Source organism: Ovis aries, chromosome 10 (assembly GCF_016772045.2).
Source record: "Ovis aries strain OAR_USU_Benz2616 breed Rambouillet chromosome 10, ARS-UI_Ramb_v3.0, whole genome shotgun sequence".
NCBI classification, from domain to species: Eukaryota; Metazoa; Chordata; class Mammalia; order Artiodactyla; family Bovidae; genus Ovis; species Ovis aries.
The window spans coordinates 73976702-73989513 of record NC_056063.1 but is presented as its reverse complement, the minus strand read 5'-3'; the positions used below and the strand labels follow the sequence as shown (position 1 = coordinate 73989513).

General features: G+C 42.4%; 1 protein-coding gene across 1 annotated transcript in view; it reads right to left on the bottom strand.

Moving 5' to 3' along the window:
• Positions 1-12570, bottom strand: part of RAP2A (RAP2A, member of RAS oncogene family) — a 41669-nt gene extending 29099 nt beyond the window's left edge. Inside the window, exon 1 of the mRNA XM_027973728.3 lies at positions 11968-12570. Coding sequence (XP_027829529.1) covers positions 11968-12281 — 314 coding nt within the window. The 5' untranslated portion in view covers positions 12282-12570. The remainder of the gene's footprint in view (positions 1-11967) is intronic.
• Between the last annotated feature and the right edge of the window lie 242 nt (positions 12571-12812).

Sequence of the window (12812 nt, the reverse complement as noted above, 5' to 3'; positions counted from 1 at the left end):
AAGAGAAAAGAAAAAAAGGAAATCCTGCCATTTGAGACAATATGGGATAGAACTTAAGGGTATTCTGCAAAGTGAAATAAGTCAGGCAGAAAAAGACAGATATTGTATAATTTCACTTACATAGAGAATCTTAAAAGAAACAAATAAACCACAAAACTGAACTCAAAGATACAGAGAACAGAGGGAGGGTGGTTAATGGGCGAAGCTGGTTAAAAAAAAAAAAGGTATACGCTACCAGTTATAAAATAACTAATAAGTAAGCCCTGGGGAGGTAAGGTACAGCATGGTAATAATACTGTATTGGATATTTGAGAGCTGCGAGAAACCTAAATGCAGGTCAGGAAGCAAGAGTTATAACTGGACATGGAACAACAGACTGGTTCCAAATAGGAAAAGGAGTACATCAAGGCTGCATACTGTCACCCTGCTTATTTAACTTATATGCAGAGTACATCATGAGAAACACTGGGCTGGAAGAAGCACAAGCTGGAATCAAGATTTCTGGGAGAAACATCAATAACCTCAGATATGCAGATGACACCACCCTTATGGCAGAGAGTGAAGAGGAACTAAAAAGCCTCTTGATGAAAGTGAAAGTGGAAAGTGAAAAAGTTGGCTTAAAGCTCAACATTCAGAAAATGAAGATCATGGCATCTGGTCCCATCACTTCATGGCAAATAGATGGGGAAACAGTGGAAACAGGGTCAGACTTTATGTTTTGGGCTCCAAAATCACTGCAGATGCTGACTGCAGCCATGAAATTAAAAGACGCTTACTCCTTGGAAGAAAAGTTATGACCAACCTAGATAGCATATTAAGAAGCAGAGACATTACTTTACCGACTAAGGTCCATCTAGTCAAGGCTATGGTTTTTCCTGTGGTCATGTATGGATGTGAGAGTTGGACTGTGAAGAAGGCTGAGCGCCGAAGAATTGATGCTTTTGAACTGTGGTGTTGGAGAAGACTCTTGGGAGTCCCTTGGACTGCAAGGAGATCCAACCAGTCCATTCTGAAGGAGATCAGCCCTGGGATTTCTTTGGAAGGAATGATGCTAAAGCTGAAATTCCAGTACTTTGGCCACCTCGTGCGAAGAGTTGACTCATTGGAAAAGACTCTGATGCTGGGAGGGATTGGGGGCAGGAGGAGAAGGGGACGACAGAGGATGAGATGGCTGGATGGCATCACGGACTCGATGGACGTGAGTCTGAGTGAACTCCAGGAGTTGGTGATGGACAGGGAGGCCTGGCGTGCTGCGATTCATGGGGTCGCAAAGAGTCGGACACGACTGAGAGACTGAACTGAACTGAAGGGAGTAAACCATGAAAGTTGTCAGCACACACACACAAATTCTACCTATGTGTGGTGACAGATGTTAACTAAACTTACTGTGGTGATTGTTTTGTAGTATATATGTGTATCAAATCACTATATTTTATGAGAAATAACTTCTAAATATTTTAAGTTAAAGCTTTAGAATGTTTTTGTCCTGGGTAATTTTACTGAGTGAAAAAAAGCCTACAACTATTACAATGTATATGTCAATTATCTCAATAAGAATAAACTTTAAAAACCCACAAAATCATTAATCAGCATACTTCCCCATAAAATACCAATCTGATTTGTTTCCAAAACAAAAAACAAAACAAAACCAACAATCCATCCAATGTGACCAGCGAATACATTTCAGCATTTTGATTTAAATGTGTAATTTACAAGTATACTTTATTCACATGCTGCAATCTGTTTTAAATAGCTTATTCAGATAGAGTTCAGCACTGTATGATAAGTTCATTTCCAACATTAAGTAATGAAATACATCAAACTGCAAAGAATCCCAATGCTGTTCTGTTACTAGATCTCCCAAACCATGTCTTCAATATAATATGCTGCTGACATTTGATTCAGATAACCAATAACCTTATTCTGACTCACATGCTGGAAAAAAAAAAAACTTATTTCATAGCGGTGACCTTTAATTTAAACTGAAATTTATTAAAAATCAGGCTAATATAGGTGTCTGTTTTTTATTAGAGTTTTTCCTACAAGAATAAAAGGTGAAGTAGCTGAAATATTAGGTCAGACATTTCCAAAGAGGTTTCAATCTTTTAGAAGTATAATTTAAACAGTATTTAGTACTCTGTGTGTGTGTGAGTTGCTCAATCATATCTGACTCTTTGCCACCCCATGGGCTGTAGTGCACCAGGCTCCTCTGTCCACAGAATTCTCTAGGCAAGAATATTGGAGTTGCCATGCCCTCCTCCAGGGGATCTTCCCAACCCAGGGACTGGAGCCAGGTGTCCTGCATTGCGGGCAGATTCTTTTTACCATCTGAACCACCAGGAAAGCCCATTCAATAGTATACACCATGTCAAAATCTTAGAAGGTTTAATCTTTAAGGTTATCAAAATATGTTTTAATATATTTTGATAACCTTAAATCTTATCAATATATTTTACTTATATACTTTACTGAAATGCAGATGTCTAAAATCACAGCATTGTCATTATTGATATCATTGTACTAAAATGCTAGATCTGATAAACCATAAAAGTGTGTTTAAGAAATTTTTCTGTCAGGCAGAGAATGACTTTTAATTTAATGAACCACAGCGGTCAAAGGGCTTCCCTGATAGCTCAGTTGGTAAAGAATTGGCCTGCAATGCAGGAGACCCTGGTTCGATTCCTAGGTAGGGAAGATCCGCTGGAGAAGGGATAGGCTACCCACTCCAGTTTTCTTGGGCTTCCCTTGTGACTTAGCTGGTAAAAAAAAAAAAAAAATCCTCCTGCAATGCAGAAGACCTGGGTTTGATCCCTGGGTTGGGAAGATCCCCTGGAGAAGGGAAAGGCTCCCCACTCCAGTATTCTGGCCTGGAGAATCCCATGGACTGTACAGGCCATGGGGTTGCAAAGAGTCGGACGCAACTGAGCGACTTTCACTTTCACAACTGTCCAAGTTACAAATAAAAAGGCAAATGTCTACATGGTAGATTTCTGTACACCATTAATATTTCATAAGACATTTCCTAGAGAAATCCACTCTCTTCATTTTTACTTCTGCAATTATTCCGTCTCCATTTTATCCTGGGTTAAAGTCTACTCATATTCAAACTCAAATCTTTTTCCCCACAAATGTGGGGTACATTTTATACTATAGGCCAGAAAAACATAAGGACATGAGGAAACAGTAGGTAAGAACAGATGGAGAGAAAGGGGGAAGCCCCAACAGGGCCAGAGGAAAGCCTGGAATGGGAGCCACCCTTCTTTCCCCAGGGGTTCAGGTTCCAGAGACGGTGACTGAGAGAGAAACCATAGAAAGGAAAAGTTATCCTTGGGAAAAAAACCTCCTGAAGCGTGGTATGCCTGGTGTTATGTAAAGATCACTGCTTAGAAATATGTATGAATATCTAATGTATGTACCTTAATGTGCCATGTATAATTTCTGAAAAGATGTCATACAATTAGACCACTCAAGGGTAGTGTTACTGGGAAACTTAAAAGATCCCAGCTGTCTTGGCTTTTCCTGTTGGTTTTGTCATCCAGACATATTTTACTAGTTCCTACTCCTTAACATTTATCAATTATTGGCTTTTTCCTAAAGGAGAGTTAGAAGGTCAGTGTCCTCTGCCTGCCTGAAGACTTCTCATTTCAATGGCCAGTCAGATTGCCTTTCGAATCATCCATCTGTTCCATTTGCCAGAGGATTTATCCATTTGGGGAGGGCTTCTATCTTTCATCGGTGTGCAGTGGCATGGATGGCTGGCTAAATTCATTTTTGCCCTCTTTACCTTTAAAAAGAAACTGTAATGATTCCCCTGATTAGAGATTTTATTGATACAAAAATGATTACAAAACCTTAACTAGATTAAGATTTGCAAGTCACAGGCTGCTGATTCTTTAAGATTCATAGCAAACTACTTTTTCCCTTATCGTGCTAACTAGACAGAGGTATTCCCAGAAAGCTGGGCTGGAGGGACCCATCATCTACACAGTGAACTCAAAAAATTCTAATCCTGGGATGGTAAAAAGAACCCGACTCTACCGTACTTTACTCTAATTTTACATTGTAGTCAAACCAAGTTCCCGTTTCAGGGGGGAAAAAAAAAAAACTCTGGGCTGTAAAAAGATGACTCATATCTATTAGGCTCTGTACCTTGGAGGAGCTCTCAATTACAATTTTAGTTTTCGGAGGGATCAAACCAGGCAAGGTAGTGTTTGGGGAAGAAGGAGTTGGTGGCAGACTCCAGAAATCATTTATTGGGACAAACAGCACTGGATATATTTCCTGGTTTTAGCTCTATGCGCCAAATTACTTCGGGTCAAGATCTATGCTTTAGCAATTGGCAATCCATCTCTACCCTAGAGCAGGCTTTTTGGCAACTTGCTGTGAAAAGAAAAAGGGCAAACAACCAGCTGGTCACTTAAAAGTGATCTCTCAAATGATAGAGAAATATAAATAAGAATAGTAAAAAAAAAAAAGTCACTCACTCACTTGGGTAGTACATATTAAGTCTCCCCTAGGTAACTTGCAATTCTCAAGTTCTATCCTTGGCCATGTACATTTTATTTTCTATTATTGGCCACCCACTTCTGTCTCGCTATACTCTATCCAGAAGGTCTTGTCTACTCTCCAAGTCTGAATTATGATGATCTCGAGTCTCTGTATTTATTCATACATAAACTGACCTTTCTGGCTTTATTCCAATATCCTAATTGCTTATTAGGTGCATCTATCTGGATGATCACCATCTCCAAAGGTGAAAACATCTCCCGCAGCTATTCCTCCCTAATCCTATTCGCTCATGTTCAGAATGTGAAGGTTACTTTTGACCTTTCCCTAGTCTCTCCCCCTAAGTTTGATTAATTCACATTGTTTGCATCCATTCTTTCCTTTCTGTTCCGACAGACACTGTGCTAACTCAGAATCTTTATATGAGATTCTGACAAAATCTTACAACTCTTCCTTCTGACTCTGGTCTATTATCACTAAGCCAGAATCTATCATATCATCACCATATTACCATTTCAGCAAGAATCTTGATCATGCTCCTTGACTACAAGATCAAGTCCGAAAGTCTTTAACCTTCTGTAATTCAGCTTTGCATATTAATATTTAGCCTTACCTCCTCTCACACTTTATATAAATTCCTGGTTTAGCTAATCTGGTCTACTTAACAGTCAACAAAGAGCAACTAAAATGCCTCTTGATGAAGGTGAAAGAGGAGAGTGAAAAGATGTCTTAAAACTCAACATTCGAAAAACTAAGATCATGGCATCTGGTCCCATCACTTGATGGCAAATAGATGGGGAAAAATGGAAACAGAAACAACCTTTATTTTCTTGGGCTCCGAAATCACTGTGGACTGTGACTACAGCCATGAAATCAAAACATGCTTGTTCCTTGGAAGGAAACCTATGACAAACCTAGACGGCATATTAAAAAGCAGAGATATTACTTTATCAACAAAGGTCCATCTAGTCAAAGCTATGGTTTGGATGTGAGAGACCTGTATGGATGTGAGAGCTGGACTATAAAGAAGGTTGAGCGCCTAAAAATTGATGCTTTCGAACTGTGGTGCTGGAGAAGACTCTTGAGAGTCCCTTGGACTGCAAGGATATCAAATCAGCCAATCCTAAAGGAAATCAGTCCTGAATATTCATTGGAAGGACTGATGTTGAAGCTGAAACTCCAATACTTTGGCCATGTGATGCAAAGAGCTGAGTCATTGGAAAAGACCTTGATGCTGGGAAAGACTGAAGGCAGGAGAAGGGGATGACAGAAGATGGGATGGTTGGACGGCACTGCCGATTCAACGGACATAAGTTTGAGCAAACTATGGGAGATGTGGAAGGACAGGGAAGCCTGGCATGCTGCAGTCCATGGGGTCGCAAAGACTGGGACACGACTAAGGACCTAAACAAAACCCCCTATGCATTTCCCATGCCGTGTTCTCCATCTGGACGACGTCACGTTCCTAATTCGTTAAGGTTCTTATTAAACTACCTCTTTTCTGGTTGCCCTAAGCAGATAGAAGTATTCTCTTAGAGTTGAAGGGAGACTGTCTATTCCAGCTACAAAATGGACTTTAAAGAATCACCTCCTCTCTCTGTAAAATTCAAATGCTTGGGGAAACTGAGGCCACTAAAGTAATTCTTTCTTTGAACACTAAAGTTTTTTCAACATATTTTTCTTGATTGTTTCCTAAGTGCCAGGAGCTGTGCTAGCCACATGGCATTAGAGTTTAATAAGAAAGACTGATTGTACTTAAGTATCACCCAAATATTTAAACTTTGATGAGCACTACCAGAAGAGGGGAAGCACAGGGTACCACTGATGTCTGAAATATGTGTGGTTGAGGGAAGGGGTGAGGCATGAAGTCAGTATAGTGTGGGAAGATGGGAAGGAGGAAATTCAATTTGGGAAGATGAGCAAGGCTTCCCTGAGGAGGAAAGCTTTTATGTGTGTGTTAGTCACTCAATCATATCCGACTCTTTGCTACCCCACAGACTGTAGCCTGCAAGGTTCCTCTGTCTTTGGAATTCTCCAGGCAAGAATATTGGAGTGGGTAGCCATTTGCTCCTCCAGGGGATCTTCCTAACCCAGGGATGTAACCTGGGTTTCCTGCATTGCAGGCAGATTCTTTACTGTCTGAGTCACTAGGAGATGCAGATTCAATCCCTGGGTCGGGAAGATCTCATGGAGAACGAAATGGCAACCCACTCCAGTATTTTTGCCTGGGAAATCCCACGAACAGCGGGGCCTGGCAGGCTACAGTCCATAGGGTTGCAAAGAGTCGGATATGACTCCACAACTAAAAAACTAAAACCACCAAGAGGAGGATTTAACTGCAAAAGGCAGGTGATTTCTACATGTAGAAGGAATGTCCAGAAGACAGGCAATTTTGAGGAACTAAAAGGATGTCTGGGTACTCAAATGCAAGGGGCGAACAAGGTTGCCAGAGGTGAAGCTGGAAAGGCCAGGAAGGACGAGAGCATGCTGAGTCTGGTCATGGGGAGGATTTCTCAGCTTTATCTTAAGACAAGCCTTGGAGAGCATGTTCCAAGATAGTTCAAGTCAGGACCACAGCTTACCCTGGGAGGAATGGGACAAGCACCCATGACATTAGAAAGAATTCGAGTTTTATTTCAACTGAAATATATTCTCTATCCCCGCCACTCTTCCCTATGTGTTTGATCTCATCCAAAGTCAATTTCAAAAAAAGAAAGCACGGGAATTTATAAAAACCATCATTTAGTCGGCCCGCTAGGCTTGGATAGGAACTTGCGTATGCACTTTCCAAATGTCCTGTGCTTTTCCAAAGTTGCTTTATGCCACTTCGCGTTTATAAAAGACCTCTGTTAGTACCTGTTTTTGATAACCAAAAGAAATCAGGTGACTTTTGCTTTTAAAAGTGAAAAATGAAAATGGCGTTCAGCATTTGGTTTGATGTGAGCAGCTAAGAAGTAGCACTACCCTATCAAGGAGAGAGGCACCCCCAAGCTCTCTCCCCAGGAACCACTCAGCATCTCAGCATCAAGCTGCCACGCACATCTGAGCTTTACCTAGATTTTTCTGTGTGTATCTGTAAGCACGATGTGTCCTAAGGTAACCACTTCTTTGCTTTATGCCATTGTGGCTTAGGAAAGGTTTCATAGGAATGCTCTCCTTTCAGATGGGGCATGGGAAATCTGTGTATGAATATCCATGAACCTATGACTACTCTTTTTCCAGTAGTCATGTATGGATGTGAGAGTTGGACTATAAAGAAAGCGGAGCACTGAAGAATTGATGCTTTTGAACTGTGGTGTTGGAGAAGACTCTTTTGAGTCCCTTGGACTGCAAGGAGATCCAACCAGTCCATCCTAAAGGAAGTCAGTCCTGAATATTCATTGGAAGGACTGATGCTGAAGCTGAAACTCCAATACTTTGGCCATTTGATGCAAAGAACTGACTCATTAGAAGAGACCCTAATGCTGGGAAAGAATGAACTCAAGAGGAAAAGGGGGCAACAGAGGATGAGATGGTTGGATGGCATCACTGACGCAATGGATATGAGTTTGAGCAGCCTCCAGGTGATGGACAGGGAGGCCTGGTGTGCTCCAGTCCATGGGGTTGCAAAGAGTTGGACACAACTGAGCAACTAAACTGAACTGAGAGACACTTTTATATTTTCTAGAAGCAACACTCAATACAAGAACAATCCAGCGACACGTTCCATTTCACTATTGCCCACGAATAGATGGTACAGTAAAAGTTACATGTTCATTCTGTGGCCTTTTCCTGCAAGATCCTTAATAAGCGAAAATATTTTAAAAGAATACCAACAAAATTTTTCCAAGGATTGTTTTCATCACTATCACTTTTTTAGTATCATCTTGGGCTTCCCTGATTCCCTGAGAATCTGTCTGCAATGGCAGGAGACCCGGGTTCAATCCCTGGGTCAGGTTGATTCCCCTGGAGAAGGGAATAGCTCCCCACTCCAGTATTCTTGTCTGGGGATCCCATGGATAGAGGAGCCTTGGGGGCTCCAATCTATGGGGACGCAGAGTCAGACATAACTGAGTGACTAACACTTTACTGGTCTATACTAGGTAATGAATTTCAAAATGCAGCCACAAATTTATTTCCTTTAAAATAACATTTAAGCAGACAAGGAGACAAAGTTAAATAACAGCTGGCATTTTTATGTTCAAGGTATTGCGCTGGATACCTTAAAATGTATTACCTCATTTAATACTAACAAAGACTCTGAGAGGTGCATGCACGTGTGTGCGTTAGTCGCTTAGTGGTGTCCAGCTCTTTGAGACCCCATGGGCTGTAGCCTACCAGGCTCCTCTGTCCATGGGATTCTCCAGGCAGAAATACTGGAGTGGGTTGCCATTTCCTTCTCCAGGGGATCTTCCTGACCCAGGGATCAAACCTGGGTCTCCAGCACTGCAGGCAGATTCTTTGAGAGGTGCGTGCCATACTCTTAATTCACAACATGGAAGCTGGAGCTTAGAGAAGCAAGTGTTTTCCCAAAATATTTACACCTTAGACCTGCACGGTCCCATATGTTAGCCTGGAGCCAGGTGTGGCTGCCGAGCAACTGAAATACAGCAATAATACTGTATAAACACTGAAATGTGCAGTAAGTATAAACAGAACCCCGAGTTTTGAAAATTTAGTATGCAAAAGAAAATGATGAAAATACCTCAATTCCTGAATACTGATTAGATGTTGAAATGACAATATTTTAGAGTGGGTTAAATAAAATTTATTATTAAAATTAATTTTACCTGTTTCACATTAAAAAAAAATTCAGCTACTAGACATTTCAAAACTACACATGTGGCCCACAATTACATTTGAATTGAATAGTATTGCCGTAGACGAAAGGCTCCATAATTGAATTTGTCAGTAAATGCCAAGTTCAAAGGCAGCCTGGTGTAGAGGAAGAGAAGAGTACATGGATTCATGCAGATTTGGTTTAAATATCCCCTCCACCAGTGACTAGTTTTTGGCCAAAAATATCAACCCTCTCTACATTTCACTTATGTCATCAGCATTATGGTGATATTAAACATCCTCAAACAACTGTTGTATGTAATATGTAAAGCAGACTGGCAGAGGGGAAACTGGCAGAGGGGAAAGAACAACTACAAATACCTCCTACAGCAACTGCTTAAAAATTGATCCTCAAAAATAATAGAAAATGCACTTATTTGAAAATCACATTTTACTCTTTAAGTGGGAAAAGTTAAAGAATCAAAACACTGAATGCCTGCTCTCGTATAATAAATGCATAACAGATACTGTATTATAATATACATAAAATACACAGATTCTTTCTTTCAATATTGTTTAAAATATGCTATAGGCTGGGAGGCCAGATAATGAGGTTAGGGTGAGGTAAAAAAAATATCAGGACAGATAGGCCCAAGTGGTTCTTACAGACAATTATCTTGAGCTTATGAACTCCACATCAGCTGATTTTTTTTTCAACCTTTTACATCAGGAACTAACACGAGTGAGTAAAATGACATCAGGGCAAGTAGAGTTTTACTTTTTTTCTTCCTGGGTCATACTGCAAACAAATAAATTGCTCCAGTACACTAAGTTCAGACTAACTCATTATTGGTGATCTCAAATATACCAAGAGAAACTACAAAATCCTGTGAACTATACTATCCAATGACATTTTGCCCTATTCTATCCCCTAGGCTCCTGTCAAGAAGTTTGCACTGGGCATGTGACTTTATCAATGTATGTATTATCTGTATATATGTAAATGCAAAGAGTGGAGCAGTTGGGGCATTTACTTTAATGTGATATATGTATACAGCCTAAGATTGACATGTGACAATGTGTTTGATTGCCCTGTTCTCTAGGGATTTTTTGTTGTTGTTAACAGACCAGGGGAAGTGTTAAAGATTTGAGCCTCTTAATATCATATACTTTAACACCCAAAGTATTCCTATGTTAACTATAGCAATTAACTTTAAGAAAATGATACTGAAGAAGTAAAAAAAAAGCTATCAGATTCACAGATCTTAGAACATCATCAGAGACCATAAAAATATTCACTTTATTCTAGTTTGAAATTTAATGGAAGAAGTAATATACAAAATTTTAATTTACCTATTAAAGTGCATATTCAATGAGTTAAAGGTCAGGGAGCACTTCAGGAGAGGGCTTCCCCTTTGATCTCATATGTGGCATCAAAAATCTGCTTCTTGTAATGAATTTTTGAACAACCCCTGAGGGCACATGACTTGGTATTTGCTCTTTCAAAATGAGTTGATTCAACTTGGCTAAAAATGAGATTACGTCTACAGTACACTTACAGCTAGCTTTCAGCCAATGTCTATTAATTTAGGGTTATAGGTAGAATTGGGTAAGAAAAACAAAATTACACTAGATCAAAATTATTAGCAATTATTAATAATAAGAATCAGACAAACCAGTAATGTGCACTTAACCAGTAATTAGGAAAATTTGCCAAAACTCGGAACTGAGACATTGCATTTCTGATTCTTGAAATTATAGGAAAAAATATAATCAATTTAAGAGAATACAAATATTATAAGCCATTTAAGCTACCAGCCATATTTTCAAAATGCACAGTTTAGAGTAAAAGAGTTCCTATCAGGAAAGTGCTTATTTATTTCCATTAACTTTACATTAGCTAATATTTGAGTCACACCTTTGAAGAAACTTGCTTTATTTTCAGGAATGTCTCCCCCTCCCCCCTTTTCTTTCTTTCTTTTTTGTTTTTGAGAGGAATAAGGCAGCTAGACTAAAAAAAGAAGAAAAAAGTTGTCACATTCTTTAACCGGAGTGGTATATTTGTGCTTCTATATACTAGAATATACTCTATCGATTCCACTGAGCCAAGTCTTCAAATAATATGATAATCTGTCTTTCAAGTTTCATCTTAATTGCAGAGTTCATTTTTGTTCAAACGCCCTGGCACCATTCAGTCTTCTATGAAATGAGAAAGGTCTTTTTCGTTCGGACTTGACATGTTTACCACGTATGTGTGAGCAATTTTTGCTGTCATCTAACTGCAAAGGTCTTTTTATTGTTGTTGAATCTGAAAATGTCTCCACTATACTTGCACAGCTGCCCTCTTCCCAGCAGAAACCAACCCGCCCCTCTCCCCTCTGCGAGTTTTAAACTTTCTTTGCTTTGGGGGTTCTGCACAAGCGCTACTAGTAACAACCAAGAGACAAAGAGCTGTGCTTGTGGGATGCCAAATTTGAGTTGTGAAACAAAGCACTCAAATTTGAGATTCAAGAGGATGAGGATGATGCTGGTAAAAAAAAAAAATTATGATAAAGCGTTATGATCCTAGAGCCGTCTCGCTAGACAGCTCCTCCAGCCCACGGCCACGCCAGAGCACGCGGGAGGGAGTTCTGATCCCCGAACAGGAGGGCTCGCGGGGCCCCCACCGGCGAAGCCCCCTGCCCGCGCCCCCGGCCCTCTCACCGCTTTACTCGGATGATCTGGTCCCGCATGGGCTTGATGTCCTGGAAGCTCTGCTGGTTGACGAGGCTGTAGACGAGGATGAAGCCCTGGCCGTTCTTGATGTACAGGTCCCGCATGGACGCGAACTGCTCGGTGCCCGCCGTGTCCAGGATCTCCAGCACCGACGGCGACGAGTCCACCTCGATCTCCTTGCGGTAGAAGTCCTCGATGGTGGGGTCGTATTTCTCGATGAAGGTGCCGGTCACGAACTGCACGGTCAGGGCGGATTTGCCGACCCCGCCCGAGCCCAGCACCACCACTTTGTACTCGCGCATCGTCCCTCCGCGGCCGCCGCCGCCGCCGCCGCCCGCGACATAGACCTACGCCCGCCTAGCTGCGCGCCCGGACCCTGCGCCGGCGGCCGACCCCGCCGACTCCCGCTGCCGCCCCCACCTCACGGCCGCCGCGGTCCCCCGGGCGCCGGCGGAGGTAAGCGCAGCCCTGGGCATAGGGGCCGAGCCAGGTTGCAAAGCGGCCCCGCGGGCGCCGGCAGGCACTGAAGGCGAGCGGGGAGCGGGAGCTAAGGAGCCGCCCGAGCCGCCTGAACCGCGGGCCCGCAGTGCCGCCCGCCCGGCCGCCCCGCCCCTCGCGCCTCCACGCCCAGCTCCCCTCCCGCCGCCGCCGCGGCTGCTGCTCTTCCCGGCGGCGGAGCGCGCTCCCGAGTCCGAGCCGCAGCGCTGCCGGGGGGCGGGGCCTGGAGGCCCGGGGGGCGGGGCCCTGAGGCGCAGCCCCGCCCCTGCGCCCCCGTCGCCTAGGCGACCGGGCGCGCGCGCGCTCCCGGGAGGCTCTGCGCCGCGCGGAATCCT